Source organism: Pituophis catenifer, unplaced genomic scaffold (genome assembly GCF_029215685.1).
Source record: "Pituophis catenifer annectens isolate HBS135680 unplaced genomic scaffold, rPitCat1.0.hap2 SCAF_4, whole genome shotgun sequence".
Taxonomy (NCBI): domain Eukaryota; kingdom Metazoa; phylum Chordata; class Lepidosauria; order Squamata; family Colubridae; genus Pituophis; species Pituophis catenifer.
Genome location: NW_027256884.1, coordinates 24,897,256 through 24,925,161, shown reverse-complemented (window position 1 = coordinate 24,925,161; position 27,906 = coordinate 24,897,256). Strand labels below are relative to the sequence as shown.

Here is a 27,906-nt window from a genome sequence, read left to right as displayed (position 1 = left end):
ATGGAGGCCGCTTTGGTGAAGCCGATGGTGGCGGAGGTGAAGCCAGGTGCGGTGAGCGCCGTGAGCGCCGAGCTGGAGGTGAAGAAGCTGCAGGAGCTGGTGCGCAAACTGGAGAAGCAAAACGAGCAGCTGCGCAATAGAGCCGCTGCCACCTCCCCTGCTTCGCCGCCTGGCCCGGGCCCCAGCAGCCCTCTGCAGCCGCGGCTGGTAGCCTCCGCCGCCGCCTCGCTAGTCCCTCGCAGCAGCTCCCCTCCAGCCGGCAGGTCGAGCCCAGCGCCGGCTCTCGTGTGCCAAGCCGAGCCCTTCGTCTACTTCAAGCCATCCCCCACCGGGGGACCCCACGAAGCCCTCGCCGCCCCTTCCATCCTTCTGCCCCCGGCCAGCCTTTTGGATGAGGTGGAAATCCTGGATCTTCGGAGGCTGGGTGGCTACGGCTGGGAAGAAAAGGCAGAAGAGCAGCAGCGGTTCCAGGAGGAGGAGGAGGAGGAGGAGGAAACCTGGTAGGGTATCTTTGCCCGACTTTTCCTCGCACAAAGGCTTGTCTCCCGCCTGGCTCTTCTTTCCCTGCGGCCCTTTCTGAGAAAAGAGCCCCTTCCTCTTTTTTTCTTTTCTTTTTTGTATCCAGCTGGCGCTTTCCAAAGCTCGCTTTTCCAGCATTTGGCTGCCTAAATCCCCTTGGATTCTGATTTTTAAAAATTATTATTATTATTATTATTATTTACATCGGCCCTCCCTCTCCGTTTTTCTCATTGATTTTTCCCCCCAACCATTACTTTCCCAAGTCCTCCATTTGCTTCCAAACAAAGATTTAGAAACACCGGGCTTTAAAGATTTCTCTTTGTATTGGATTGGTGGATAAATCCCAGGCACCAATATGTATATGCATTTAAAATGGGAATGGTTATAAATTCTTAAAAAGAAATTTAGCATGGAGCAGGGGAACTGAGATTTGTTAGCATTGGGTTCTTTGCTGCATTGCCTTGACTATGTTGTGCAAAAAAATAATCATGGTGCACTGGTTAAGATTCTAGGCTGATGCTGATTGAAATAGGACAGTTATATGAACTACTGTTCTACCCTAATGTAGGGAAGAATTGATAAAATGGGAAAAGCTGGGGATTTCAAATAAAGCCAGTCTGGGAGCTCACAGTTTAGCATACATGCTTGAAATGGAAGTTGAGCTGAAAACGAATGGGTAATATTACTGCCTCAGTGGGAGGGATGAAATCTCATGGCTTGGAAAAATTGCACGTGGATTTCAGTACTGTGGTCAGCAACCCTTGTGATGGTATGGCCCGCCTAGAATATTTCTGAATGGATCCAAAGCAATATGGGTGCCTGCAAAAATAATGAAAATGGAGGTGGTTATTTGTGATATACTGCAGAAAAAGGTGTAAACTTCAACAGTCAGCAAAGCGGATGGGATTTTTCTCCATTGTTAGAAAAACTGCAGTCATTTTAGGAGAAATCCTTAGTCTTTTCAGAGGGAGTAGAGAAGTTTGGGAAGAGAATACTGTTTCATACAGCTTCACTTTCTTTACAACCATACCTTCTGATATTTCCTCTTGCAAAATTTAAAATGCTTCCAAAGAAAAGTACATGTAAATTCATGCAGAAAGAAGAAACATCCTTCACTGTTTCCAATATCAAATACCATTTATATTTCAGTTTCATATTCCTCATTACATCAGTCAGTGCATTTTTTTTTTTTTTAGAATCTCAGCCATTAACATGTTGAACAATTTGCTAAGAATTCCGTTTCGTAAAATATTCTGGAATTTAAATACCCATCTGGGGAGATAAAAGGCATCCCTATCAATAAATGGAACCCCACTGGTTCACCAGAGACTTTTTTTAAATCATCAGCTGCAGCCTCTAAGAAGTTGGGTAGTGTTTAAAAGAACTCAACATGGTAAACCTGAAAATCAACAGAAAAATCTCCCAATGCTTGTGAATCTAATTCTAACCATACCATAAAAAGAAAGTAGCTAAAGAGTAAATAGAGAATGTCAGCCAATAAAGGAGAATATTCGTAGCTCACGGTTGAAATGAGGAGTCCTTGGTGCTTTCTGAGCTTGCTTTTTTTCTTGCAGATATTTCATTACCCTAAGTAAGTAACATCATCTCTGCTACTGTTGCTGTCAAGTTTATATTTTGGTGTCTTGCCTGTCTGTGTGTGGGGGGCAATCTTAGGGTTTGGTTGGTTGGGCTGCTTACTGATGGCTCTTTGGCAGTTTCTTGATTGGGGTATTGCTTCCTTGAGTGTTGGTCTGAAGTTAACCTTGGAGTTAATCTATGCTGATCTGAGTGCTGACTACTGGTGGAGAAGTGCTGGAGTCTTTTTTTCTTTTGGGCTGGTTGATTGCCTCTTTTGCATAGCTTATAGATGTTGTTAATATCTATGTATCTGTTGATGGCCAATTTGTCAGAGTGCCAGGCTTCTAGAAATTCCCTGGCATTTTTTAACTTGGATTGTCTAGGATTGTCACGTTTTCCTAATGGAAACTATGGTTAAATCTGTCAATACGTTGTGAAATTAAAGAGTTTCTGTCATGTCTTCTGACTGCCAGTTGGTTTTCCTGGATGCGTTCTGCCTGTTTGTCCTACGGAGTGGTTGTCGCAGTTCTTACATTGTATGTTGTAGATGACTCCTGTTTTTTTCTTCTGGGGTTGTTAGGTCTTATGGTTTGCTTAGGATGTTTTGAGAGAATGTCAACTCCTATATGTACCTTAGTCAAGAAATCAATGCCATACACCCAATTGATTAAGAGATATCATGCTGAAGAACAGCGACATGGCTCTTTGAACATTTACCTCTACCACCCAATCTTCCAATATATGAAAAATACCAAAGTACTTTCAGCACCATAGTCATACCAGAAATAATTTATGGCTGCTAAGTATGGAGCCTAAGAAAATCTGAAATAGAGAAGCTTTGAGTACACAGTACAGTAAGTGGTGGAAGAGTAAATACTAAAATTTTCACTCAGGTACCAAATCTGAAATGCAGAAATATACTGCAGAACCAATTTGAAGATGTCATAAAAATGGCACAGAAAGAAATTATGGATAGGCAGGAATGTTTTAAATATGCAAAGCAATGGGTGGCCCCCAAAGATGACATATTGGTAGCCCTTTTAGATGCTTGCAGAATTGACCACCTCTTGAGTTGGAGAGATGAAATATAGAAAAATCTTGGACCCAGATAGAATATTATAGCATTGGACTGTATACAACACAAAAACTTGTTGATCTTGTCATTTCCAGCAGTGAACCTACTAAATGAATGGACTAAACTACTGAATAAATTATTTTACCTTTTTCCTTTTCTAATACATTCTTTTTTCCCCTCCTCAAACTCCCCCCTTATCACTCATATTCTTCTCACTCTTGTTTCTTCACTAATCACCTCAAGCTTTTGTCTTAACCAGTCAAATTAATAATTCTTTTAGATTTGTATTCCTTTGTGATGTGCCTGTATGATTTGGCACATGCTTAAACCATATATTCATTTTAGACTTTGCCACATCTAGTGATTTGGGTAAGAATTTTAACATACAATATTTAATATGTAGATCAAGTATAGACCAGGTTATTGTCAGCCCTTTGAGGTTGTCCAGAGCAGGAAAGAGGCACCACAAAAAGACTACAATCGTAGTGAGATAGGCTGCTATAACATCAACATACCAGCCTGACTGCATTTTCTCTTCCTTTCCTCTTATGTTCAAGGGAATCGGAGAGGAACCAGAATGAAACTTCCTAATATTTTTTTCTGTTTCCTGGAATCAAAGCATGTTTTGGCACCTGTTGTAATGGGTACTGAGTCCCAGGGAGGGGTCAAGTGCGCAATCAGTTTGGAGTCCCTTCGCTCTCACAAGAGATCTAAATCCAGCCCTCCTTGAATTCCACTGACTCTTATCTACTACCAATTTGCCTTGACCATTAGTAGTTCAGATTCTTGTAAAGAGATAAAATGGAATAAACTTGTACTGATTTAAACAACCCTGATTCCTGATTTATTGGACCTGACAACGTCCATTTGATTCATTTTACAACCATGGTGGCTCATTTTACGGCCCCTGTAAAATTGGTCCGGTCATGTGGTGCCTTGACTTATAACCTCAATGGATTATGACTAAAATTCTGGAGCTTCTGGTGCCATTATGGTTGTCGAGGATTTACCCGTATGGTATTTTAAGTTCAATTCAAGGCTTGCTTAGAGCTTAACTATTGGCTCATAATATTTCACTTGATGGATATACACTATTATCTCCATTCTTGGAGGAGTAAATAGTTACATGAGCCTGATTTACAAAAGGCTAAAACTAACGTCATTTAAAATATGCCCCAAACATTGTATTGTTTTAGGACTTGTAATTCAAACACCAAAGGTAGAAAATTACAGCTACCATCACTACAAATAATACTTCCCTAAAAGTTTTTCTCTGCTTCTATTTAGGCTATATGCTGCACCTGTTAAGGGTATCATGCAGCAAGAAAAGTCATTGACTCCTCTGCAGTGGTGTCGACATGTTCTTGATAATCCAAGCCCTGAGATGGAAGCTGCCAAGCGTTCTTTGTGCTTCAGGCTGGAACAAGGTAATTCTAAGTTTCTATTCTTAAGATTTATTTTGTTTTTTTTTTTCAACTAAACCTTTTCTGGTTGATTGTAGTTGGTTAGATATCAGTACCAGTGTAAGACTAGCCATTTGAATGTTGTTCTGTATGGAGCTATCCATATATATATATATATGTATATGTATATGTATATGTATATGTATATGTATATGTATATGTATATGTATATGTATATGTATATGTATATGTATATGTATATATATATATAATAAAATAAGGATTAGTAGTTTGTGTGATTCTGGAATTATTTTTGGTTTTATGTCCCATGATTTTAAGACACATTTCAAAACTCTTTGTTGTGTTTCTGATATCCTTATCTTTTGGAAATACGGCTAAAGTCTGGTGCACGTTTATAAATGGTTGTTTTCATTTGAATGCCACTGTCATTTTTAAATTCTCGCTTAGCTTGTACAACAATGTGTTTGTTCGTTTGTCAGAAAATACCTTCAAATAAATAGAATCAGATAGAAGGTTGATTCAGAATAACTGTTTGTGACATAAGTGCAATATTGACAATATGGTGAAATGATGATTGTGGCAAAGACCAAGGAACCAATTAGAAGCAGATAAGATAGGAACACATTTATTCAGCTACCATGTCTCTTATCAACATGGTAATTGGACTGATTTATTGCCTCTTGCAGAATTTGTCTATAACAATTCACTGTTTATCTTTATCAGCATATCTTCTTTTCAAGAAGTCTGTGGACACCATTAGTGTCACCTGCTCTGTAGAAGTCCTAACTCAGCTGTTCCTTAAGCCTCTGGTGTAATCCAGGCTGCATAGTTTCTTTTAGAGAAACAGTTGGATTTGACCAAGGCTGGGTATAAATGTGTAAGATTGTGCCAAGACTGTGATAGAGAATTTGATGTGGCTTTCCTCTACGTTTTTGCATTTCTCTCACTTATAAAAAAGCTTGACTCAAAGGTTTATTGTCCATTATGCAGAGCAGCTTTCTATCTACAAATTACCTGCTTCAGTGAAATTTAACTTGTATATCCCCAGTTATTTCATGTTCATGTTTGATATTCAGCACTTTCTTCTCCTCTGCACTTTTGGTGGATGGGTAAGATTAATATGAGATGGAGTATAGACAAATTCCTTGTGTGTCCAATCACACTTGGCCAATAAAGAATTCTAGTCTAGTCTAGTCTAGTCTAATCTATCTAGTCTAGTCTATATTATGAATTCTTGTTGCAAGAACACTTAAAATATTTCATATATTGGAAGAGCTACCTTGAATCGGACAGATTGTGGGAAGGAATGAAAAATGTTCATGAAGTTCTGAAATTCCCATACAAACTCTATCATTACGAAGTGCGTCCAAATTGCTAGACAACAACTGATATGTAATGGGCAGAAGGGATGACTTTGAGGGACAAGAAGAAGAGCTGCTCTAAGACAGCAGTCAGATTAAAAAAATACGAATCCAAGGTGGAACTATAATTTGAGAAACCGGCTCAAATAGGATTCCCTCTAATTCTCATGAAGTTAAAGGAATTCTTGGTTGTATAAACAAAGGCATAGAACCAAAATCACGTGAAGTATTAGTACCACTTTATAAAGCCTCGATAAAGCCACATTTGGAATACTGCATCCAGTTTTGGTCACCACGTTATAAAAATATGTTGAGACTTTGGAAAAAGTGCAAAGAAGAGCAACTAAGATGAGTAAAGGCCTGGAAATGAAAACATACATGAAGAACAGTTGCAGGATTTGGGTTTGGTTGTCTGGAGAAAAGAAGGACTGGGATGACATGATAGCAGTATTGTTAAGTGGGGTGAATGAGGACGCAGCAAGCCAGAGTAGTTAGTGACAACAGCTCTTTATTATATGGTGAGACTCCAGCAACTGACCAGGGGAGCCAGCTCCCTTTATATACCTTGCAGCTGTGGTGGTCAGCCAATCAGCTGAGGGTCAGTTAATTCGAACTTCCCGCCAAACAAACCTATTTACATAACACTCCTCCCCTCCCAGAAGTCACTTGGGGTGTTATTTGCATACATAGTCTCTCAGGTGACTAGGGCGTGTACGAGTCCTAGTTGACCTGCGTAGTTCAGTCGGAGGGGCGGCGTTGAGCAGGTCGGAGGGACTTTCTGTTTCTCCCTGCTCCGCCAATGAGGCCTCCGGGACCTCCTCGTGGGCGGCGACTTCCTCGGCTGTTGGGACTACTTCGACGGGGCGGCGCTGGATACCAGAATCCTCAGCTAAGTCCCCCGTTCTACTCGGGCTAGTGGTTTGTGTTTCTGGTTGGTAGTCGTGGTCGGGGATGGGGTCGTCTAATGTATCGTCGGTGTCTGTGTTTACTCGTTTTCTTAATTGGTCAATGTGCCTGCGCCAAACTCTCCCGTCCCCCATGTCTACCCGGTATGACTTGGGGCCTGTGATTTCTGTGATTGTTCCGGCCTCCCAGAGTGGGCCCTGTCCATAGTTTCTAGCGTGTACCGGTGTTCCTATGGTGAACTCTCTCAGTTTCCTTTCCCCCCCCCCCTTGAAGACCTCTGGGGAGTAATTGGGGTTGAGTCTATCTAGTATTCCCCGGAGTTTCCGCCCCATTAATAGTTCAGCCGGACTTCGGCCCGTGGCTGTACAGGGTGTGGAGTGCTGGGCTATTAGGAACTTGTCTACCCTTTCCTGCCAGTCCCCGGGGCTTAAGCGTGAAAGGGCCTCCTTTGCTGACCTAACAAATCTCTCAGCCTGTCCGTTACTAGCCGGGTGAAACGGGGCAGAAAGGACATGTCTGATCCCAAGTCCCGCTAAGTAACCCTCGAACTGTGTTGCGGTGAACTGTGGCCCGTTATCTGACACTAAGATGTCCGGTAACCCATGTGTGGCGAATAACTGTCTTAGCTCTCTGATGGTTGCGTCGGTGGTAGTGGCCTTCATTAGCTTGATCTCCAACCATTTGGAGAATGCGTCTACGACGACCATGAAGGTCTGTCCATGGAATGGGCCTGCAAAGTCAATATGTATTCTGGACCAGGGTCCCTGGGGCCTTTCCCACTCTCTCACGGGTGCCGTTGGCGGGTCTGATCTGGACTCTTGGCAGGGCTGGCATTTCCCCACCCACTCGGTAATGTCTGCATCCATGCTGGGCCACCAGACGTAGCTCCTGGCTAGCCCCTTCATTCTTACAATCCCAGGGTGCCCCTCATGCAACAACGTTAAAACTTTTTTCCTTAAACGTGAAGGAATAACAACCCGATCGCCCCATAGTAAACAACCTCCTTGCATTGTCAACTCATCCCATTTTCCCGCGAATGGTTTAAATTCCCCGCTCCCAATCCTTTCCGGCCACCCCCTCATAACCCAACTTGCGACTGTCCGGATCACGTGGTCTTTGGTTGAGGCTCTTGCAACCTCGGCTGATGTGATGGGCCCCGAGTCCAAAACGTCTATCAGCAGGATGGGGATGCCGGGTGTGGGGTCTTCTAAACCGTCGGGTAGTGGGCATCGGCTGAGTGCGTCCGCGTTGCCCATGTCCGCCCCTGGTCGATGTACCAGGCGATAGGAGTATGCTGCGAGGAAGATGGCCCTGGGCAAAAGTGTCATCCTGGGCAAAAGTGCTGCCGGGGTTGGTCGATCTCCCGCGAGGAGGCCCAGGAGCGGTCGATGGTCTGTGATTAACTCAAAGTCCCTCCCGAACAAGTACTCGTGGAATTTCTTTACTCCCGAAACGGCGGCGAGGGCCTCCTTGTCGAGCTGGCTATAATTTCGCTCGGCACTTGATAGGGTTCGGGAGTAATATGCGATGGGCGCCTCCAGGCCATTCGGGAGTCTGTGGCTCAGGACGGCTCCCACCCCGAACGGGGACGCGTCACATGCTAGAACAAGGGGAAGCGTTGCGTTGTACTGGATTAGAAAACTCTCGGCTGATAGCAGTTTTTTAATGCCGGCGAATGCCCTGTCTTCAGCCTTCCCCCCATTTCCAAGTGGCTTTTTTGGTTAACAGTCTATGTAGGGGTTCTGCCACTGTTGCCTTGTCTTTAAGGAAAATGGCGTAAAAGTTTAATAGTCCCAGGAAGGCCTGTAACTCTGCCTTGTCTTTGGGGGTGGGTGCTTCTCTGATTGCCCTGATCTTGCTTTCTGTGGGGTGAATGCCGGTGCCATCTACCCTGTACCCTAAGAATTCGACTGAAGGGACTGCAATCATGCATTTGTTACGCTTTACTCTGAGTCCTGCGTCCCTGAATTTCCTTAGAACCTCCCTCAGTCTTTCTCTTAGCTGTTGCTCATTGTCGGCGGTGATGAGCACGTCATCGAAATAGGGTACCACCCCGGGGATCCCTTGTAGAAGCCGCTCCATGGTACTTTGGAACAGTCCGGGGGCCACGCTTACTCCGAATTGCAAACGGGTGCACTTGAAGGCCCCTCTGTGGGTTACGATAGTCTGTGCCTCTGCGGTAGCGCCATCTACCGGCAGTTGCTGGTACGCCTGCGCAAGATCGAGTTTTGCGAAGATCTTGCCGGGGCCCAGGGAATGCAATAAGTGGTGAACGACGGGCACTGGATAGGCGCTCTGCTGCAGGGCCTTATTAATTGTGCATTTATAATCAGCGCATATGCGCACTGACCTGTCCGGCTTGACCGGTGTAACAATTGGGGTCTCCCATTTGGCGTGGTCGACTGGAACGAGCACCCCTTGTTTGATTAATTTGTCCAGTTCAATGTCTATTTTGGGCTTCAGGGCAAATGGTACCCGCCTAGGCTTTAAACGGATGGGTGCAACATTGGGGTCTAGATTAAATGAAATCGGGGTCCCCACATACTTGCCAAGCCTTTCGTCGAACACATCCTGGAACTCTTGCATCAGGTCTTCCTTCAGGGTGCTTCGAACGTTCCTTACTCCGGTGAATCCCATGCCTAGGGCCCTAAACCAGTCCATGCCCAGGAGGCTGGGGAGGTTGTCGCTGACGATGGTGAGGGGCAGTTTCTCGGTAAACTCCCCGTATTGGACTTGGAACTCGCCTCTGCCTTCGACGGGTATGCGGTTCCCCTGGTAATCCTTCAGTCTGCGTTGCTGCGGCTGGAGCTGTCGCTTGTGTACGCTGGGGATGACTTTCTTCAGATTCTCCCAAGACATGATGGATATTGGTGATCCCGTGTCTATCTCCATCTGGCACTCCCGTCCCTCGATCTCGACCGAGGTGTAGGTCTTTTCTCCGGGCGAGGTGCAGGTCTGTGTGATGCGTATGGTGTAGGCCCCAGCGTCTTCAAATTTCGCGCCCTTCCGGTTTCCGCCATCCCTGTTGGGCCTTCGGTGTGGCGCCGTCTCGGATTGGGCAGTTTGGCCACGTGGTCTGTAGCTCTGGTGTGTCTTCGATCTGCAGACTCTAGCGATGTGGCCCCTCTTCTCACAGGAACGGCAAACGGCGTCCCTGAACTTACAGTTTTGTCATGAGTGGGACCCTCCGCAGCTGGCGCATCCGTCTCTGGGCTCCCTCCGGGCTGTGCGGGACTGCTCGGTGCGGTAGACCTCCTCTTCAGACTCCCCCTCGCTCGCGGTGCTTACGACCTCTCGATGCACTGGCGCCGTCTTCTGCGTTGTTTTGGTTAGGTGGGAGCTCTTTAGTTTCTCGGCAGCCTTTACTGACGACTCTTGCGCCCTGGCCTCGTCTAGCGCGATGAGTAGGGTCAGGTTTAACCTCGCAAGCAGCCTTCTCTGGAGCCGGCTATCTCTCACTCCGCAAATTAGTTGCTCTAGGAGCATCTCATCCAGGTCTCGGTACTCACATTGGGTTGCGGCCTTACACAGGGCGGCGACGTACTCGCTGATCGATTCGGCCTCCTGCTGTAGCCGTTGCCGGAAATCGTAGCGCTGGACGTACTTCGATGGCGTTGGTGCATAGTGGTCCTTCAGCAGGGTCTGTAGCGTCGACCAGGAAATGTTGTGGACCGAATTCGGCTCCGACAATGCTTCGGCTGTGTCGAAGACTCTTGGCCCGCAGTGGCTCAGGAACAGGGCTTTCTTCCGCACGTCCGGTAGCCCTTGCATGTCGTTTGCCACCATGAAGCACTCGAACCGAGACATGTAGGACCCCCACTTCTCTTCCTTGGGGTCGAAAGGCGCTGGCAGGGTATAGGCAGACATCGTTTTGGGGATTCTCCTGTGCTCCGCTCGCTCGCCTGGCTGGATTCGGTTGCGGTCTCCGGTCCCTTCTCTGAACGTGGCTTCAGCTCTTTTCTCGAGTGTGGCTTCAGCTCTCCTCTGCTTCTGGCCTCAAAATCCCATCCTCGTCGCCAATGTTAAGTGGGGTGAATGAGGACGCAGCAAGCCAGAGTAGTTAGTGACAACAGCTCTTTATTATATGGTGAGACTCCAGCAACTGACCAGGGGAGTCAGCTCCCTTTATATACCTTGCAGCTGTGGTGGTCAGCCAATCAGCTGAGGGTCAGTTAATTCGAACTTCCCGCCAAACAAACCTATTTACATAACAAGTATTCCAGTATTTGAGAGGCTGCCACAAAGAGAAAATGAAAATTTTGTTCTCAACCTGAAGCAGAAAATAATGGCTTTTAACAAAGGGCTTTGGATGCAAAGTTAGCTGAAAGTCAAGATGGTACCTATAACTGCACAAAGTCCTGCACAAAATAAATATATATATTTTTAAAAGGCCATCGTTCAATTGTGTGGTTGCATCTACCATCTTGTAAACCTGCAGATGCCCTGCTTTTGATTGGCAACTCATTGAAGTAGAGATGCCAACAGAGAAAGATTTAAAGAAAAAGAAACCAATAGGTTTCTACAAGATAACACCCAACAGAGGATAGGAAATCTGTCAGTCTCTAAATTGGACGTTACATCAGCGGAAGGGAAACACTGTACAAAGGTGAATGCACCAAACCAAGAAAACTGGGTTGTATTTAAGAGTGAAAAGCTATCTAAAGGGAACTGCTTATCCAAAGTTAGACAGAATAGTGAGTTACTGTATTTGGAAGCAACTTGAGCTGAAGGTAAGGAAGACAGAAAATTAATGAGTGGAAGCTTACTCAAGTCTTACCTTTGCCCCCAAACAGAGCATCCCAGGCAGATTCAGGTACTATTGTGTGCAAAATATGGAGCAGAGCCATGAAACTGGTGTAGCAACTGTTAGGAAAAGGAATGTAAAAATTCAGTTTTGCGTAGACTGGCTTGCTGCACCTATACATTGATCAATTGGGGGCAGGGGCAATAGATGTATAGAACCAATTTGGTCTAGTGGTTAAGTCACCAGGCTAGAAAGCGGGAGATAGTGAATTCTAGTTCTGCCTTACAATGAAAGCCAGCTGAGTGACCTTGAGTCCAACCCGCTCGCTCAATCCAATTCACCTCACAGGTGCTTGATGAGGGGAAAATAGGAGGAGGAAGGAACATTAGATACATTTGCCACCTTGAGTTGTTTAGGATTGGGGAAGGGAGGGAGGCAGGGTGGGAGGGAGAGAGAGAGAAAAGAAAGGAAGGAAGGAAGGAAGGAAGAAAGAAAGAAAGAAAGAAAGAAAGAAAGAAAGAAAGAAAGAAAGAAAGAAAGAAAGAAAGAAAGAAAGAAAGAAAGTCAGTGAAGGAACACTGCACTTTTATCACTTTTCCTAAAACACATTTCATACCTCTGACGTTCACCATTTCCTTCCTCGGTTCTATTCTCAAATTATTTTTATAAGAAGAGCAGAAGGTCCATAGTCTTTTTCCTTCCCTGTGCCTATTGAAAGCACTCCTGCTAAAACTGACTGGAATAGATCTCACACTTTCCCTAAGAACAGAGAAAAACTCTAGATTAGAACATGTCTCTCTGTCCTTTTTTTTTTTTTTTTGTACAAATGCTGTGTTTTTGTTACTGAGGTTCTTGGAATCCCAGCTGCAAAAACAGTAGCTTTGTTCACTGTGAGTCTTCTCAAAGGCGCAATTGTGGCAAAATAATGAATGCTGTTACACGTGGGCTGCAGACTGCATTTGGGAGTCACAGGGAGATGGCCTTGGATCAGACTGTTATGACACCAGTCCAAAGGCACAAAAGACCTTTTTCATTTTAAAGGCATTTACATTTTATGATTTCTGATGAAAAGGACAAAAGATTGAAATTTGTCTTAAAAATGGCTTTTGTTATTCTTGGCTTTTCTTTAGATAAGATCAAGAAGACATGTTAAAGTGTTCTCTTTCATATATGTGCATGCATAATTTAGGTCAATGATTCAATCCATCATTGGCTGTACACAGGGTGGACTTGATTTAAATCAAGTCAATTTGAATCACAATTTAAATCGTGATTTAAATCACTAGTAAAAAGGCTCGATTTAAATCAAGTCAATTTAAATCATAATTTTTAAAGAGCAACTGTCACCTCTGTCCTGCAACGGCTCCTGATCTGACCCACTGTTGACTCACCAACAGTTCCATTAATTTTAATGGGATGGCTGGTGATGTGGCAATGACACAACAAGGTGAGGGACATGGCAGGCAGCAGGTGAGTGGATGCCAGTTAACAGGCACTGCCATGATTTATCTAAAATGACAGGTGCTCTTTAAATGTAAGGTCTCATTCTTGCTGGTAGTTAGAATCTTTAATATTATTATTTGCAAACAAAATGAAGGTTTCCTATTTGGCTTGCAGAGCTTGGATTCATTGAATGAGATTACCAAAAATGTAAATATTGCAGAATATACAGCCTCGTGCTACATAACTAAGCTCCATTTCATGCTGAATAAACTGAATTATTAATGTATCTTAAAGAGAACTATCTTTAGATTTTTACTCTTTTGGAGTATTTTATTAAAAATACTCCATTATTATTTACTCTTTTGGAGCATTTTATTAAAATAAATTTGATAAAAATTAAAAAAATCTGATTTAAATAAAAACAATCGGATTTAAATTTTAAAAATCTGATTATTTAAAAAAAAATTTTTTTAAATCATAATTTTTTATCCTCCCTGGCTGTACAGCAGCCTGGCATTTAGCATGATTATAATGGAAGAATGTCTGCTCTGGAGTGTGTACGTTTGCATTAAAAAAAATTGTATTTATGTAACTTGAAATTTCATTTTGGTGAAAAGAAGAAATATTTATATTTATTGACTTAAAAGCTTAAAAGGGGGATGCAATTTATATTGGCTACTTGGCAAGTGAATCTGTGGTTTATCATGAAACTTCACTCATTCCAGTTTGTCATCAATAATTAATCCAAATAATATTGTGTTTCAAAAACCTTTCCTCTATGATAATTAAAAGCTCACTAATACAGCATTTCTTTTAAGCATTTTTAAAACACAACTTTGTTATTCTGCATGCAATAACAATGATTTTAGTGTTTAACAAAACTATAGCTTCTAAAGTTCTTATTTCGGTATGTATACTCCATTTTGTCCATAATCATAATATTCTCACATCATTTATTTTACTGTTAAATTTCAATTTAAATAATTTGTATAGGTAAATATTGGTACCAAGAAGTGTTTAAAATGTTCAACGTTAAATTGTATTGTACGGGAGAGAAGAAAATTTAAAAAAGAAACAACACTTTATTCCCTTTTGATCCTTTTGCCTCATAATGTGGTTCTTTTTTTATTTATCTTAAACAGGATTTTTTCCCTCTAACCTATAGAAAATTATTGGCATTCTATCAGTTCAGTGGAACTAACTCCATGCAAATGGCATCTCGTTTTGATGCGAGATGGACAGCAAATAAATTTAATAAATCCCTCATACATCAGTTGGTTTGGGAATAAAATTCCCTGCCTCCAGTGAGACGTATCTCGCTAGATGTACATACATCAATAGCTTTCTTGTCATATTAACTCCCTGATAGATATGCATTCTGTTGTTAAATACAAACTGATATTTTCTTTTCTGTACCCACTAACAGCTAATAGATGGCGGAGTCTCTTCTCTTCATCTGTATCCTTGGCTTTTCCTTATAGTCCTGTTGCAAGGTTTACTCCATATAGCAATAGCTTTAACAGCCCTGCGTTCCCTAAAACCTTCAGCAAAGCAATATTAACACCTGAACAAACAGGTAATGCCTACTTTCTTACTAACATAGCAATTTAATATTCTCTAAGCCCAAGCCCTGTAGGTTTACTGACAGTGTATTTAAGAACCCTGTTTTCTGTAAGGAAAACTACAAATAGACAGAAAATAACTAGGAATCCCAAATCTAAAATAAATCCATACTGCAGTTTTCATTTTTGTTTCTTTGTTCTACTTTTTTAATGTGAAGAAATTATAGGATTCCTATTTGTATTGAATTAATGAATAGAGATCACTACTATACCACTTTTAATACATGCTGTTTAAATGGACTGCAGTAGGACTGAATATTTTGAAAACGATTTGGAAGAAGTACCCGTGTTTTCCCAAAAATAAGACCCTGTCCTATATTTTTTGCCACCAAAAAAGGCACCAGGTCTTATTTTCTGGGGATGCCATCCACTGACTCACCTCACTTGCGTGCATCGCCCCCGGCCTCCTTTTCGTTGTCAATGGCCTTCAGGAACTTATTCTGTGGCCAGCAAGGCTTTCCTGAATGTCTCTGCAGCCGATAACAGATCCAAAGCCGACCCAGAGCTCTGCAGAGGCCTTCAGGAAAGCCTTTCCAACCTTACCAGCTGCAGAAGAAATGGGCCAGCAAGGCAGGTATCAGGGTGTGTGAGGCCTGGCTGCAACTGTCCGAAAGTAAGTAGTAGGGCAGCTCCACCCCCCATCCCCATCCTAGCTTAATTTTTACTTATGCACCTTGGAGTGGGTGGGGTCTTAATTAGGGCTTATTTGGGGGGTAGGGTGTCAGCACTCCAAACTACATTTGTTCCAGTGCTGACATAAGGAGGAGAAGAGGGGGCAGCTGGCAAGAGGACGCTTGACTTTTCACCTACTTATTTTCCCTGAAGATAATATCCCCTAGAAGATGAGATGGGAGGGGGGACATTCCTGGGAGCTGAAGTAGTAATATGGGGAGAGTGATTTGGAAGATGGCCAATGAGATGCAGAGAATTGGGGAAAGGAAAGGGAAGGTTTGGGGTCAGGAAGTCAGTGTTGGCTACGACATAATCGGGGACAGATTGTCGTGCTTAATAAATGAAAGATTTCATCAAAGACTATTTGTTTGGAAATGCAATTTATTTGAAGACAACACCGAAACCTGACAGAGGGCTTATATTCGGCACATGTGTAAAAATCAAGCTAGGACTTACTTTCTGGGTAGGTCATATTTTTGGGGAAACATGGTATGTTTAACCATTCACCAGCACTTTATAGCCATTTTCTGCACTCTTCTTGCAAACTTGCAAACAAATTCACCTGCTTTAAGAATTTTAATGAATCAGCTCAAGGCAGCAGCATCTTTTTTGAGGTTTGTTCAAGAAGATCTATTTAATGAATAACAGTGAATAACATAAAACAGTGGTGCTCAGGTGTGGTCCGAGCACATTCCTAATCATTGGCAAAGTATGCATATCCTTAGGTGGCAGGGGGTTGTTTGGTGCACTTTCTATAGCGTCATTGAGTCTTTCTTCCAAATTATGATATTGGGATGATGCGGACATATTGTAACTGTATATAACAGTCACATTCTTTGTTTATTAACTTATGAATTAGTGCTTATGTTTACGGTTTTAATGTTTTTCAACAGATTGCATTTCTAGAAGTTCTCCTCTTAGTCCTCAGTCATCTCTGGACAGTGAATTGAGCACCTCAGAATTAGAAGATGATTCCATTTCCATGGGGTATAAACTACAAGACCTCACAGATGTCCAGATCATGGCTCGCCTACAAGAAGAAAGTAGGTTGAAATTTTTATTTTCCTAATTCTAAATAGGGTTGATGGGTTGTTGTTTTTTTGTTTTATGACTAAAGAGAAAAAAGGCTTGATCATTGCAAAATAGCATGATTTTGTAGAAGATGAGTTTAAAAAATTTGAAAATGTGCTACAGTTCTTTGGTTTTTAAGGGAAAATGGTGTTTGCATACTACTTCTCTGTAACTCCTTAAAACATCTGCATATTTTCACAAAATTGAATTGCTTTTCTTTTGACTGGTGCATGTTCCTGGAAAATAGGCATTGAATTCAAGGAGTTGGAGAGTGGTATTGTATATACACAGTCATACATTTCCCATTTGCTTTTGCATATGAAGTAATTCACAGCCTTAAAAAGGTATATTGCTCATATGCTGTCAAGAACTTAATTGCATAGCCAATGTAAATCACAATTAAGTATCCTAACTTATATGGCATTTGACCACTGCAAAGAGAAGAAACCTAGTTGGAGTGGAGAGTGAACTAATTGCATAAAAATAAAATGGCAACTCATATTAAAGAAACCTTACTGAAATCTCTGTAATTCTTGGTTCTTGGATCATGGTTTGTCCGGCAAGATTAAAATAATAATGCAATTATATTTATATTATTAGTAGAAGTCCAGTTTTTACCACTTTGTATTTTGGATCTTGTTTTTCTTTACAGGCCTGAGGCAAGACTATGCTTCAACTTCAACATCAGTGTCAAGAAACAGTTCCAGTGTATCGCTTCCTTTGATCAAAAAAGGGATCAGTGGTGATCAGGAATTTGATCGTTATAGCCTTGAAGATGAGGAAGAAGAATTTGACCATTTACCCCCTCCGCAGCCTCGACTCACACGTTGCTCTCCTTTCCAAAAAGGAATTTCCCATTCCCAAACATTCTCCAATATACGAGACTGTAGGAGGAGCCCAATTTCCCCATATTTTCCCTATAGTAATAATCAACAGCAGCCATTTTGTTCTCCTCAACCCCCAAATCTTCTGGAGTCTCAATCAAGCAGAATTAATGGAGGTAAGAGTGGCTGGCTTGTGTGACTTGAGTTTTTCTTGACATCAGCTTACATCTGATCCTGAACAAAATGTAATACTAGTGGGCTGTTCTCTTTTTGACAATATACCTAAAAATAGTTTATAAAGGCTTAATATTCTGGAAGTAATTTCCTTCTTTCTATATATATATCCCATTCTTATTTCCCCACACAAGCACACAGTTTCTTTCCCATAAGAAGAGGATTCCTGTGTTTAGCAGTATGAATTTTGCTGTTTCAAGTGGAGCTCTTGCAACTTTGTCACTTCCGGCCATCACAATCATCCTAACAGGGATAGGAGTCATATTCTAATACAATTGGAAGGTATTAAGTAAGAAAGTTTAATTTAAACGAAGGATAAAAATCCATGCATCTCAGTAAACTGCACATATTGTTGGGGTGACACTGACTAATAAATACTCCTGGCTCAATAATTTTTTAATATTTTTGAATCCTGAAATAAGCACTTGGCCTTATTGCCATGTGCTCAAAAGCCCGATTGGGTTTATTATCGGGATGTCTTATTTTGGGGGAAATAGATCATAAACTATTTTATGATCTGAGAGGTTGCTTATTTCTACATAGGACATCATTTTGTCTTCCTTCAGGCCCATGCAGCTTGAAACCTGCTAAATCTGTTCACCACATATTGTGACTATTTTGGGACTGCAGCAGAGCTAAAGTCCTTTAAGGGCAAAAAGCATGATTCTTGAATACATCTGACTTGGTTGGTTAGGACAGATTTAATTTTCAAAGTTGGGATGGCACAAAAATTGGGGAAGAAGTTCTACCATTTTTCCGATCAAGCAAGTTAGGACCAGAAGGGCGAGGAAACACGAAGTAAGGAAGGTTGAGGATGTTTGGGACTGAATTGAACTAGGTTCAACTGGCATAAATTTTCTGAACTTTCAGAGGCACATAGGGCAAATTCCTCCTGTTTCTTTTTTGGAATGTCACAATCACTGTTATTCCCATTCCAAAAATGGGATCCTAGTGTGAAAAGAATATTGTTGGAGTTTTCTAAGTTAACATATTGTCATAGGAAATGGCATGGCACAATAAAAACAGATAAGACTTTGCCATTATTCCTTGACCAGCTGCATCCTTCTATAAATCCCACATTGATTGGTCCTTTTGACTTGATCCAAAAGAACTATCTCTTTGAAATTCATGCCTGATTTTTTTCAGACAATGCAAATGTCTTACTTTTGCTACAGACAAACTCCGAAGAAGCATGCCTAATTTAGCTCGAATGCCAAGTACCCTTACTGTCAATACAAACAGCAGCCCTGCAGGTTCTGTCAGGAACAGTCTAAGTTTTGATTCTAACTTGCATGGAGCCAGTAATGGGGTATCCAGAATGCAGTCTTGCAGTAAGTATGAAAATATTTGTGTTATTTATTTATTTATTTATTTATTTATTTATTTATTTATTTATTTATTTATTTATTTATTTATTGAAAGCTGTTTGATTACCATTCTTTCCTAATCTTGGATCTTTTGATCCAATTGTTCTACAGCCCCTACGGCAAATCATTGGGATTGATACGAACAAGCAAGGCCCTGGATTTTAGGGGGGAGGGAAACTACTTTAGAATACCATATTTTTCGGACTATAAAACACACTTTTTTGTCTCCCAAAAGGAGAAAATGTCTGTGCATCTTATAGACTGAATATTGCCAAAGCCCTGCCTACCTGCCGGCCGTTTTTTGGCCTCTGCATGCCCTGTTTTCGGCCCTTTTTCAGGCCGAAAAAATGGGCCAAAAAAAGCCCAGAAAACAAGCAGAAAAAAGCCTCAAAAATGGGCCAAAAAAGCTTCAAAAATGGGCCCAAAAAAGCTAGAAAATAGACCAAAAGAAGCCCAGAAAATGGGACAAAAAAAGCCCTGAAAACAGGATGAAAAAAGGCTGGAAAAGGCTCCAAAAAAAGGGCCCATAAATGGGGCGCGTGTAGGCCAAAAACTTTTTGTTGTTGTTTTCCTCTTGCATCTTATAGTCAAGTGTGTCTTATAGTCCGAAAAATATGGCATTTTAAATTGTTCTTGCTTCAGGTAATTTTTTTCTTTTCAGGATCATTTTAAGTTTATATATGTGGCTTTCAAAAAAAATTAGAGGTAGTATGACTATTTTTCCTCCCTCCTTTCCTGAGAAATTGTTTCCTCAGAGCAGTTGATTCATTATCAGAAACGAAGGGTAGGAGGACTTCAGTGGTGTTGGGGTTGTTGTTCAAATCTGAGTCTGCCAAATATGCTAGGTAGCTTGACATTTACAGAGTCATATATAGTTGCATTTTCTGAAAACTTAGTTGTGGCCTCCAGAACCTTCCAAAAGTTGCCACCAAATTGTGATCCTAAAGTGAAAACATGAGAAGTAATCATATGAACCATATCAAATTTTGCCTATTTTCCCCTGGCTCTGGCTCTTTTCGGCATGGTTTTAGAAGGCCGACTGTAGTCTTTGACCTGGAAGAGGCTAACCCTAACCCTGGAAGAGGCTAGTAGGGTGTGCACAAAGTGGAAAACAAATTTTGCTTCACATCTGGAGCAAAGTTTTAGAAGTTTCATTGAATTATTTCAGATTGATTGTGGGATGGATTGTGCTCACCCTCCTGCCTCTCCTTCTGCCCACCCACCCAGTACATCTCACCACACTCTGCCCACCTGCTCATTTGCCTAACCGGCCAGCTCCTATGGCAAGTTAGCCATGTCAAGTTGTCCTGCAGTAAGTGGGTAGTGAGTTGGCAAAGGCAAGTTGGATATGGCAAGGTGGTGACGACTAGTTGGCCACAGTGAGTTGTCCCATTCCATCTATACATTGCTGCTGCATTATTATTCTACTGGCTCTTCTGCCTCCAGTACTCCCAGTGTGTTCCCTTACATCACTCCCCTATTTGACACCATGTGTGTCCCATATGGATATCCCAGTAATTTTTTCTGACCTTAGCCTTCCTGACTCCTTCCTTGCAGATTTGGGCTATTTGCTGGTATTCTGTTCTTGTTTTATGCCCCTCTTTCCATTTTTGTATTTGCCCTTTTTGTCCCTCAGTTTGTCAGAATGCTCTTTGGTAACCGTGTGTCAGATCTGCCATCTTCAGCTTCTATGGTATGCTGGCATCCTGCCATAAAATAAAAGATCTCCCACTTGCTGCATTTGTCTCCCAGGGTGTCAGGGTAACTAAAGTCCCCATGCAGTGGTATATTTCTTGCACATCTCATTTACTGGTAGCTAATGTTCAGCAAAATGTTCATCTATTTTCTCTACTTGGTTGGGTGGCCTGTAAGTATATACCTATAGCAGTATCGTTTCTTTTTCCTCTAATATTCACCCAAATAAGGGGTGAAATCCAGCAGGTTCTGACAGGTTCTGGAGAACCGGTAGCAGAAATTTTGAGTAGTTCGGAGAACCAGCAAATACCCCCCTCCGGCTGGCCCCAGAGTGGGGAGGGAATGGAGATTTTGCAGTATCCTTCCCCTGGAGTGGGGTGAGAATGGAGATTTTGCAATATCTTTCCCCTGCCACGCCCACCAAGCCACACCACGCCCACCAAGCCACGCCCACAGAACCGGTAGTAAAAAATTTGGATTTCACCACTGACCCAGATGCATTCAATTGGGCTTTCATCCTTGATATCGTGTATTTCTATAGAGGTGGAGTGATTACTTATATACAATGTATGTAAGTACCTCCTCTTTTGTTATCTCCTCTTTTGTTGGGTGTGTTTGCTTTGAACAATTTATATCCTTCTGGCAGCATGTCCCAATCATGGATTCCATCGCACCAAGTTTCTGTAATGACAACAATACCATACCTGTCCTGCTCTCATGTATTAGGACTTCAGGTTCTCCCTGTTCATTCCCCAAACTCTGAGGACTAATGTGTAAATGGCTGACCTTGCATTTAGTTCTTAACTGTCCTGTTTTATACCTAAATTCTCCTTCCTTCTCTCCACTTCCTTCCTCATTGTCTGATTTATTTTCTTGGGGTTTGGTCTTAAAGATTGGCCACCCACTCCTTCCTTTTTTAGTTTAAAGCCTTTCAGATGAGGCTAGCTAGTTGTTTTCCAGTCTTTGTGAGGTGCAGCCAGAGGTGGACTGCTGCTGGTTTGGACCGTTTCAGGCGAACCGGTAGTTCCGAGCACTGGCTGGGCCCGCCCACAAGCCCTGGCGCTATCCTGTCTTATATAATCACTGTGTTTTTATTGCCGCACGCATGTGTGGAAGGTGCGCGCGCGAGTGAAGTGAGTACGTGCTCACATTTTCGGGTCTGGGCAAACCAGTTGTTACATTATGTGACGCCCACCTCTAGGTGCGGCCCATCTCTTGCCAGAAGCCCTTGTAGGTAATGTAAACCATAGTTTAGAAATGCAAAGTTGTGTTAATGGCACCATCCTATGAGACAGTGGTTTAACTTTTAGAATCTTTGCTTCCCTTGTTTGGCATTGATCTATGGGGGCAGTATGGAAGAGAAGACTGCCTGTATCCTACATTGCTCCCTTTCCTGCTTAGTTGTTCATAGTTCCTAAATATTATTTCTAGGCTTTGGGTTGGATCATTCATCCCAACATGAAAGAAGAGAAAAGGATAATAATTGGTGGGCTTAATTATTTTGGTACGCCTCTCTGACACATCTTTGATCTTAGCTCCAGGGATTACAATTTACTTCCCTTACTTCCCTACCAGTTATCTGATCTACAGATTCTGTGTCTCTGTTCCTACGCAGTCATTAAGAATTAAATTTAAATTTAAATTGAGAGAAACTTTACTTTGAAGATTTATATTCAGGAAAATGGTTTAATGGAGATTATCTTGTTCTTATTTTAAATGTACTTTTATTTTCTGTCACTAAAATAAATTTAGGATTCCTAAAAAATACCTAACAAGGGGATTTTTCTATTTTATTTCCATGCATTTATTGTTAACATAGTTGTAAAATCCCCAAATGCAGGAAGATTTGATTTCCAGGAAGATTTGATTTCCAGGAGACAATGATCCAATGAATGATGATTGTAGGACTTAGTACTTCAAGCCAGTGCAAATTGATTCCAGATTTAGTTTTATTTTATAATTAATGTAAAGGATGCTAGGAGGTTTTCTGCTTTCAACTTTCAAGTTGTTCAGCATGATTTGGATATGAAAATATTTCAATCCAATGCTGTTGTTCAGTACCATTTCTTCAGTTTTTCTCTTCCTCCTCCTGAAGGTTTTAAAATATTTTCCCAAACTCATAAGTATCTGCATTTACCAAAAGATGACTCGTGCAGTGTCATTATGACACAAAGTTCACCTTTTAAGTATTTGCATCACAACTTGTGTGTCTGTTAACAGGCTTTGATACAGTATAAGTTTTCTCATCTGTTCCCTTTGCCTTCCCCATGGATATGCATGCCTGAATTTCATGCAAAAGGGACCAAATACAACAGGAAAGAACTACATAATAACTGAGCATCTGAATACATTTTTACATACTACATTTGTTTAAATAATTTACTTCCTCGTGTTAATATGTGAAATCACTGTCAGGAACTATTTACATTTCTCTTCAGTTATAGCTCTCAGTTATTTTTTTTTATTTCTCCTCTTTCTAGTTCCTTCACCAGGGCAACTTCAGCACAGAGTCCACAGCGTGGGACACTTTCCAATATCTGCCAGGCAGCCCCTCAAAGCTATGGCCTACGTGAGTCCAACAGTTCAAGGAAGTAATAGCGGCAGTGGCCTTGCGTTGTCCAATAGTAGCTTGCAAATGCACTCCAGTACAAGCATTCCAGTGCCAAACAAGACTGCAAACACAAATATTGTAACTCGTAGTAGTCTTCCTAGGCCTTCCCTGGCCATAGGTGGAAGCAGTATACCTAGGAGCAAAATTGCACAGCCAATTCGAAGGTAAGAATATGTTTGTTGAAGGAGAAATTAAGCTTATAAGCTTTAAAGAATAATTCCCACTCCCTGAAGTTCTGTCATGAAGTCTAGAGATGCCTAAGCGAGTAAGAATTTTCATAAATCAAGTACTGTACTTTTCGGAGTATAAGACACCCCCCCCCAAAAGAGTGTGGAAATGATGGTGCATCTTATACACCGAATACAGCAATTTTTGGCCTCCCGAAACCCCGCCCCACATGTCCCATTTTTGCCAAAAACAGGCCCGTTTTTCACAAAAACAGGATGCACAGAGGGTTTGGGGGGCCTGCAGAGTGCTCCTGGGGACTGGGGAGGGCAAAAACATGATGTGTGGGGGGGGTTGGGAGGCCAAAACCGGGCATTTTTGCCCTCCCCAGCCCGCAGGAGCACTTTGCAGGCCCCCCAAACCCTCTCTGTGCATCCCGTTTTTGCGAAAAATGGGCTTTTTTGTCTCCAAACCCCCCACGCGTCGCATTTTTACTCCATGCATGTTAACGCACATACATCATCTTTACACTTGACATAAATTGGTACCCATCATTCAGATTGGCAGCTCATTGTCTGCAGACTCATCTCTGGCATATACATATTTTAATCTTCTTCTGTCATCTTCAGTTCAACCCAGAGCTTTCTGTACTGTTGAGAAGGACCCATCATGACTCTTCATTATGCAATTCCAAACAATTCTTTCTTCCACCTGCCTATAAATTAATCCAGCTCAGCCTTATTGGCTCGTACTGGGTTTATTGAAACCAACAAGCCACCTCTAACTTTGATTTGATATCTGATACTGATACTAGTCTATCTGCATCCCTTTTAGGGGAGTTTCCCTATGAGAATCTAATCTTCTCTCAGCTTCTTATCAAAACAAACACAAACTGTATTGTTTCGGTGTCGACATGGATATGAGGTTGTTAGTGATATGCTATGTTGGAGAACTGAATCATCAGAGATTTACATGCAAAAGATGCAAAAATCATTCATGGGATCACTAGTTGGGAAATTAATAATAATAATAATAATAATAATAATAATAATAATAATAATAATAATAATAATAATAATAATAATAATAATAATAATTTTATTTATATACCACCCTCCTTCCGAAGGACTCGGGGTGGTGTACAGCCAAAATTAAAACATAAATATACAATATCATAGTTAAAATTAATTAAAATCATTAAATAGTTTTGGCCGAATTTTAAAACCCAAAGTTAAAACCCAATTTAAAATCATTCAATTAGACAGCCCCGTCTGTCGGAACAGTAGGGTCTTGAGGGCACAGCGAAAGACCCGGAGATCAGAGATGTTACGAATATCCGGGGGCAATTCATTCCAAAGGGCAGGGGCTCTGACAGAGAAGGCTCTCCTCCTGAGTGTCGCCAGCCGGCAAAACTTGGCCGACGGCACCCTGAGGAGTCCCTCTCTGTAGTAGTAGATAACGGGAAACATCGATATCCATAGATAGATAATCGGTCAAATAGTTATTTTCAGTTGGTTTGTGCTGTTACCCTATTAATTCTGGACTGCCTTTGGTTTTATAGCTAATAAATTGGTGTTGGCAAGGTCTGAATTCTTTTAACCGAGCAGCTGGTTTGACATTAGCTATTGTGATGTCTTTCCTTGGAGAAAAGGATTAACTCCTGTCTTTACTGAGTGAATAAACAAGAAGACCATACATTAGATTGGCAGAGGAGTTGGCTTGGGTGGTAAAGGAAGGGTCACGGGTAAAGAAGCACAAGTAGTTCCTAGGAATAGTAGGAACTGCTTTTATGATGTATGAGATCTATATTTTGACCCTTCATAGAGGATGGTGAGGAAGTAGGACTAGTCCTGATACTGGTGATCAGTGTTCAACCCAAGGACCCCTCTCTGGCTGAGGTATATTCAGCAAGGCTCCTGTACTCAGTTTCTCATACTCTGACCAGCAATGCTAAGCGGAAGCATGTGATATAGACCAGCTAAACTCTGCAGATCTATGACTTGCCAAGAAACAGACCAATAGAAGAGCAGTTTCTCATGTGCCTCAGTTGTTCATTGGAGGTTTAGGACAATTGGCCGTGCCTGCTTGGCCGTGTCTGCTTCACCCCAGGCCCCCTGCCACAGCGGACCCACTGTGAGTATTCATACTCAGCTGTCCCTCCACCAGCACTTCTCTCCTGCCACTGGTCCCTCAGTGTCCAGAATGCTAGTGGAGGGGCAATCAAGGATAAATACCAGTGGTGGGTTGGCTGCAGCAGGGAGCCCCAGGGTGAAGCGTACATGGCCAGATAGCCACATCCAATTGAAAAATCTGTCGGATACAGTATATGCCAGTGATGGCTAACCTTTTTGCCACCGCGTGCCAGGAGAGGGGGGGGCGGGGGAAGGGTTGTGCACGCATGTGCCCACGTGCATGTGCGCTCAAACCCCATCCCCCCTGCTCCTGGCACATGATGGCCTAGTAGGCCCGTTTTTCTTTCTTACCTGGTTCCAGATCCTCTCTATTTATCTGGGAAGGGCGAAAACAGCCTTTCTCACTCTCTCTCACTCACTCCAAAGGCCTGAAACGGCCCATTTCCCAACTTCCGGTGGGACAGGAAGTGACATTTTTTGCTGTCCCCAGTCTCCAGAGCCTCTCGAAGTCTCTGGAGGCTGGGGACAGCAAAAAACATCACTTCCTGTCCTGCCGGGAGTCAGGAAATGGGCCCTTTCAGTCTCCGTAGGGCCTCCAAGGGAGTGGAAAAGGCTGTTTTCGTCCTTCCCAGATACACAGAGAGGATCTGGAGCCAGGTAAGAAAGAAAAACAGGCCTTCCCCACCCCTACCCCCCAGGCCCTCCAGAGGCAGGAAACAGCCTGTTTCCCTACTTCTGGTGGGCCCAGAAGGCCCGAAAACCAGCTGGCCGGCATGCGCATGCGCCCCAGAGCTGAGCTGGCGTGCCCACTAATATGGCTCCAAGTGCCACCTGTGGCACGCGTGCCATAGGTTCGCCATCACGGGTATATGCCATATATTTTTTTCTTCCAAGCCCCAGCTAATTGTTCTCCTTGAGGAGAAGGGAAGGAGTATAGTTATACATATAATTTCCCTCTGTTAGAAAATAATGCTAATGATCAGTTGACCTGATCCCTAACATTAATATACATTTTATGTTCTACATCTTGTCAACGCTAGGGAAAAAAACCCTTTTCAGCTCATCTCTACTCTAATTGGAGCTATACTAGTGCAAACAGATGTATTTTGACTTCTGACTGCATTGGTCTGCTGCAGACACAATACCAGTGCCCAGGGCTGTTACCTGCCTCCCTTCCCTTAAATCCCATTCTGCTTCACCTTACCTCTATAACATACAATTAAAAAAAAAAGAGCGTAACGAAATTTTAAATCACACTTCCTTCCTGGTTGATTATATGGACACATCCAGACACTTTTCTTGAAAACAGTATAGGTGGTTTGCCATCTCCCAGACTTTTAAAAATTTTCTCAGTCTTCCATCCAAGTGCTAATAGGTGCTTAATTGTCAAGATCAACCGATTTTGCCTGCCTATGTTTATTATCTTACTCTCTTTAGGTAAGGAAATATCTCTGAAATGATGGCCCAATGAATTACAGATTTTCTAGTAAATTCTATTACTGATAGTTTCTTACTTTCCAAAGATCTACAGTTAAAGGGATTTTGCTGGACCAGTTATATGAAAAGAGTAATGGGGGGTGGGGGGGAATAATCAGCAACGGGTTAACTTCAGGGGTGAAATCCAGCAGGTTCTGACAGGTTCTGGAGAAGTGGTAGCAAAAATTTTGAGCAGTTCGGAGAACTGGTAGCGGAAATTTTGAGTAGTTTGGAGAACCGGCAAATACCACCTCTAGCTGGCCCCAGAGTGGGGTGGGAATGGAGATTTTGCAATATCCTTCTCCAGGAGTAGGGAGGGACTGGGGATTTTGCAGTATCCTTCCCCTGGAGTGGGGTGGGAATGGAGATTTTGCAATATCCTTCCCCTGCCACACCCACCAAGCCACGCCCACAGAACCGGTAGTAAAAAAATTTGGATTTCACCACTGGTTAACTCTGTAATCAGTTTGGGAAATTTCCAAAAGAACAATGTTAAACATTTTAAGAAGGAACCTGAGAATTACAGTAGCTTCATTTCAGGAGAAGATTGCACACTCCTGGCACAAAACTGCTCAGTTTTTCTACCCGGTAAAACATTTGAAGTGTCTTGTGGATCTGGACAGATCTGGGCAAAGAATGGGAAGACAAATTTGTTCCATGTTTGAAAAGACATTAAAAAGTTCTTTTAATTAAAAGTATGCGTGCAGTATGTTCTATCAAATCTTTCTTCTGATGCTAAAAATGAGAGGGTCGTTCTGCGAGATTTCATCCGAGAGGTACGTCAACTGCAGCCTGTGGAGAAAATAGCAATACATGTGTGCTTAGTTGTTCATGGAACTTTGCCTTATTTTATGCTTATCTTGTGTGTGTGTGTGTGTTTTTTTTTTAAACAGTTTTCTCCAGCCACCGAAACCTCTTTCTTCATTTACTACTCTACGGGATGGTAACTGGAGAGATGGCTGTTATTGATGTCAGATCAATCTGAAT

At 42.3% G+C, this 27,906-nt stretch overlaps 1 protein-coding gene across 2 annotated transcripts; it reads left to right on the top strand.

Annotated features, from left to right (window-relative positions):
- On the top strand, positions 1-27,888 carry SLAIN1 (SLAIN motif family member 1). Of its 2 annotated transcripts, XM_070943299.1 has the most exons (8): positions 1-500; positions 4,460-4,599; positions 14,477-14,626; positions 16,238-16,387; positions 17,068-17,415; positions 18,649-18,804; positions 23,016-23,310; positions 27,813-27,888. In XM_070943299.1, the coding sequence occupies exons 1-8, from the start codon at positions 1-3 to the stop codon at positions 27,886-27,888; spliced, it is 1,815 nt and encodes a 604-aa protein (XP_070799400.1). The 2 variants fall into 2 exon arrangements, with proteins under 2 accessions (XP_070799400.1, XP_070799401.1); XM_070943300.1 differs by lacking the exons at positions 1-500; positions 4,460-4,599; positions 14,477-14,626; positions 17,068-17,415 and having other exon boundaries at positions 16,327-16,387.
- The last annotated feature ends 18 nt before the right edge of the window (positions 27,889-27,906 follow it).

Excerpts from the sequence above, each read along its gene's own strand:
- SLAIN1 (XM_070943299.1), top strand. The coding sequence starts at position 1 with ATGGAGGCCGCTTTGGTGAAGCCGATGGTGGCGGAGGTGAAGCCAGGT. Across the intron at positions 14,627-16,237 it reads ATTAACACCTGAACAAACAG|ATTGCATTTCTAGAAGTTCT; the intron begins GTAATGCCTACT and ends GTTTTTCAACAG. Across the intron at positions 23,311-27,812 it reads ATTGCACAGCCAATTCGAAG|TTTTCTCCAGCCACCGAAAC; the intron begins GTAAGAATATGT and ends TTTTTTAAACAG.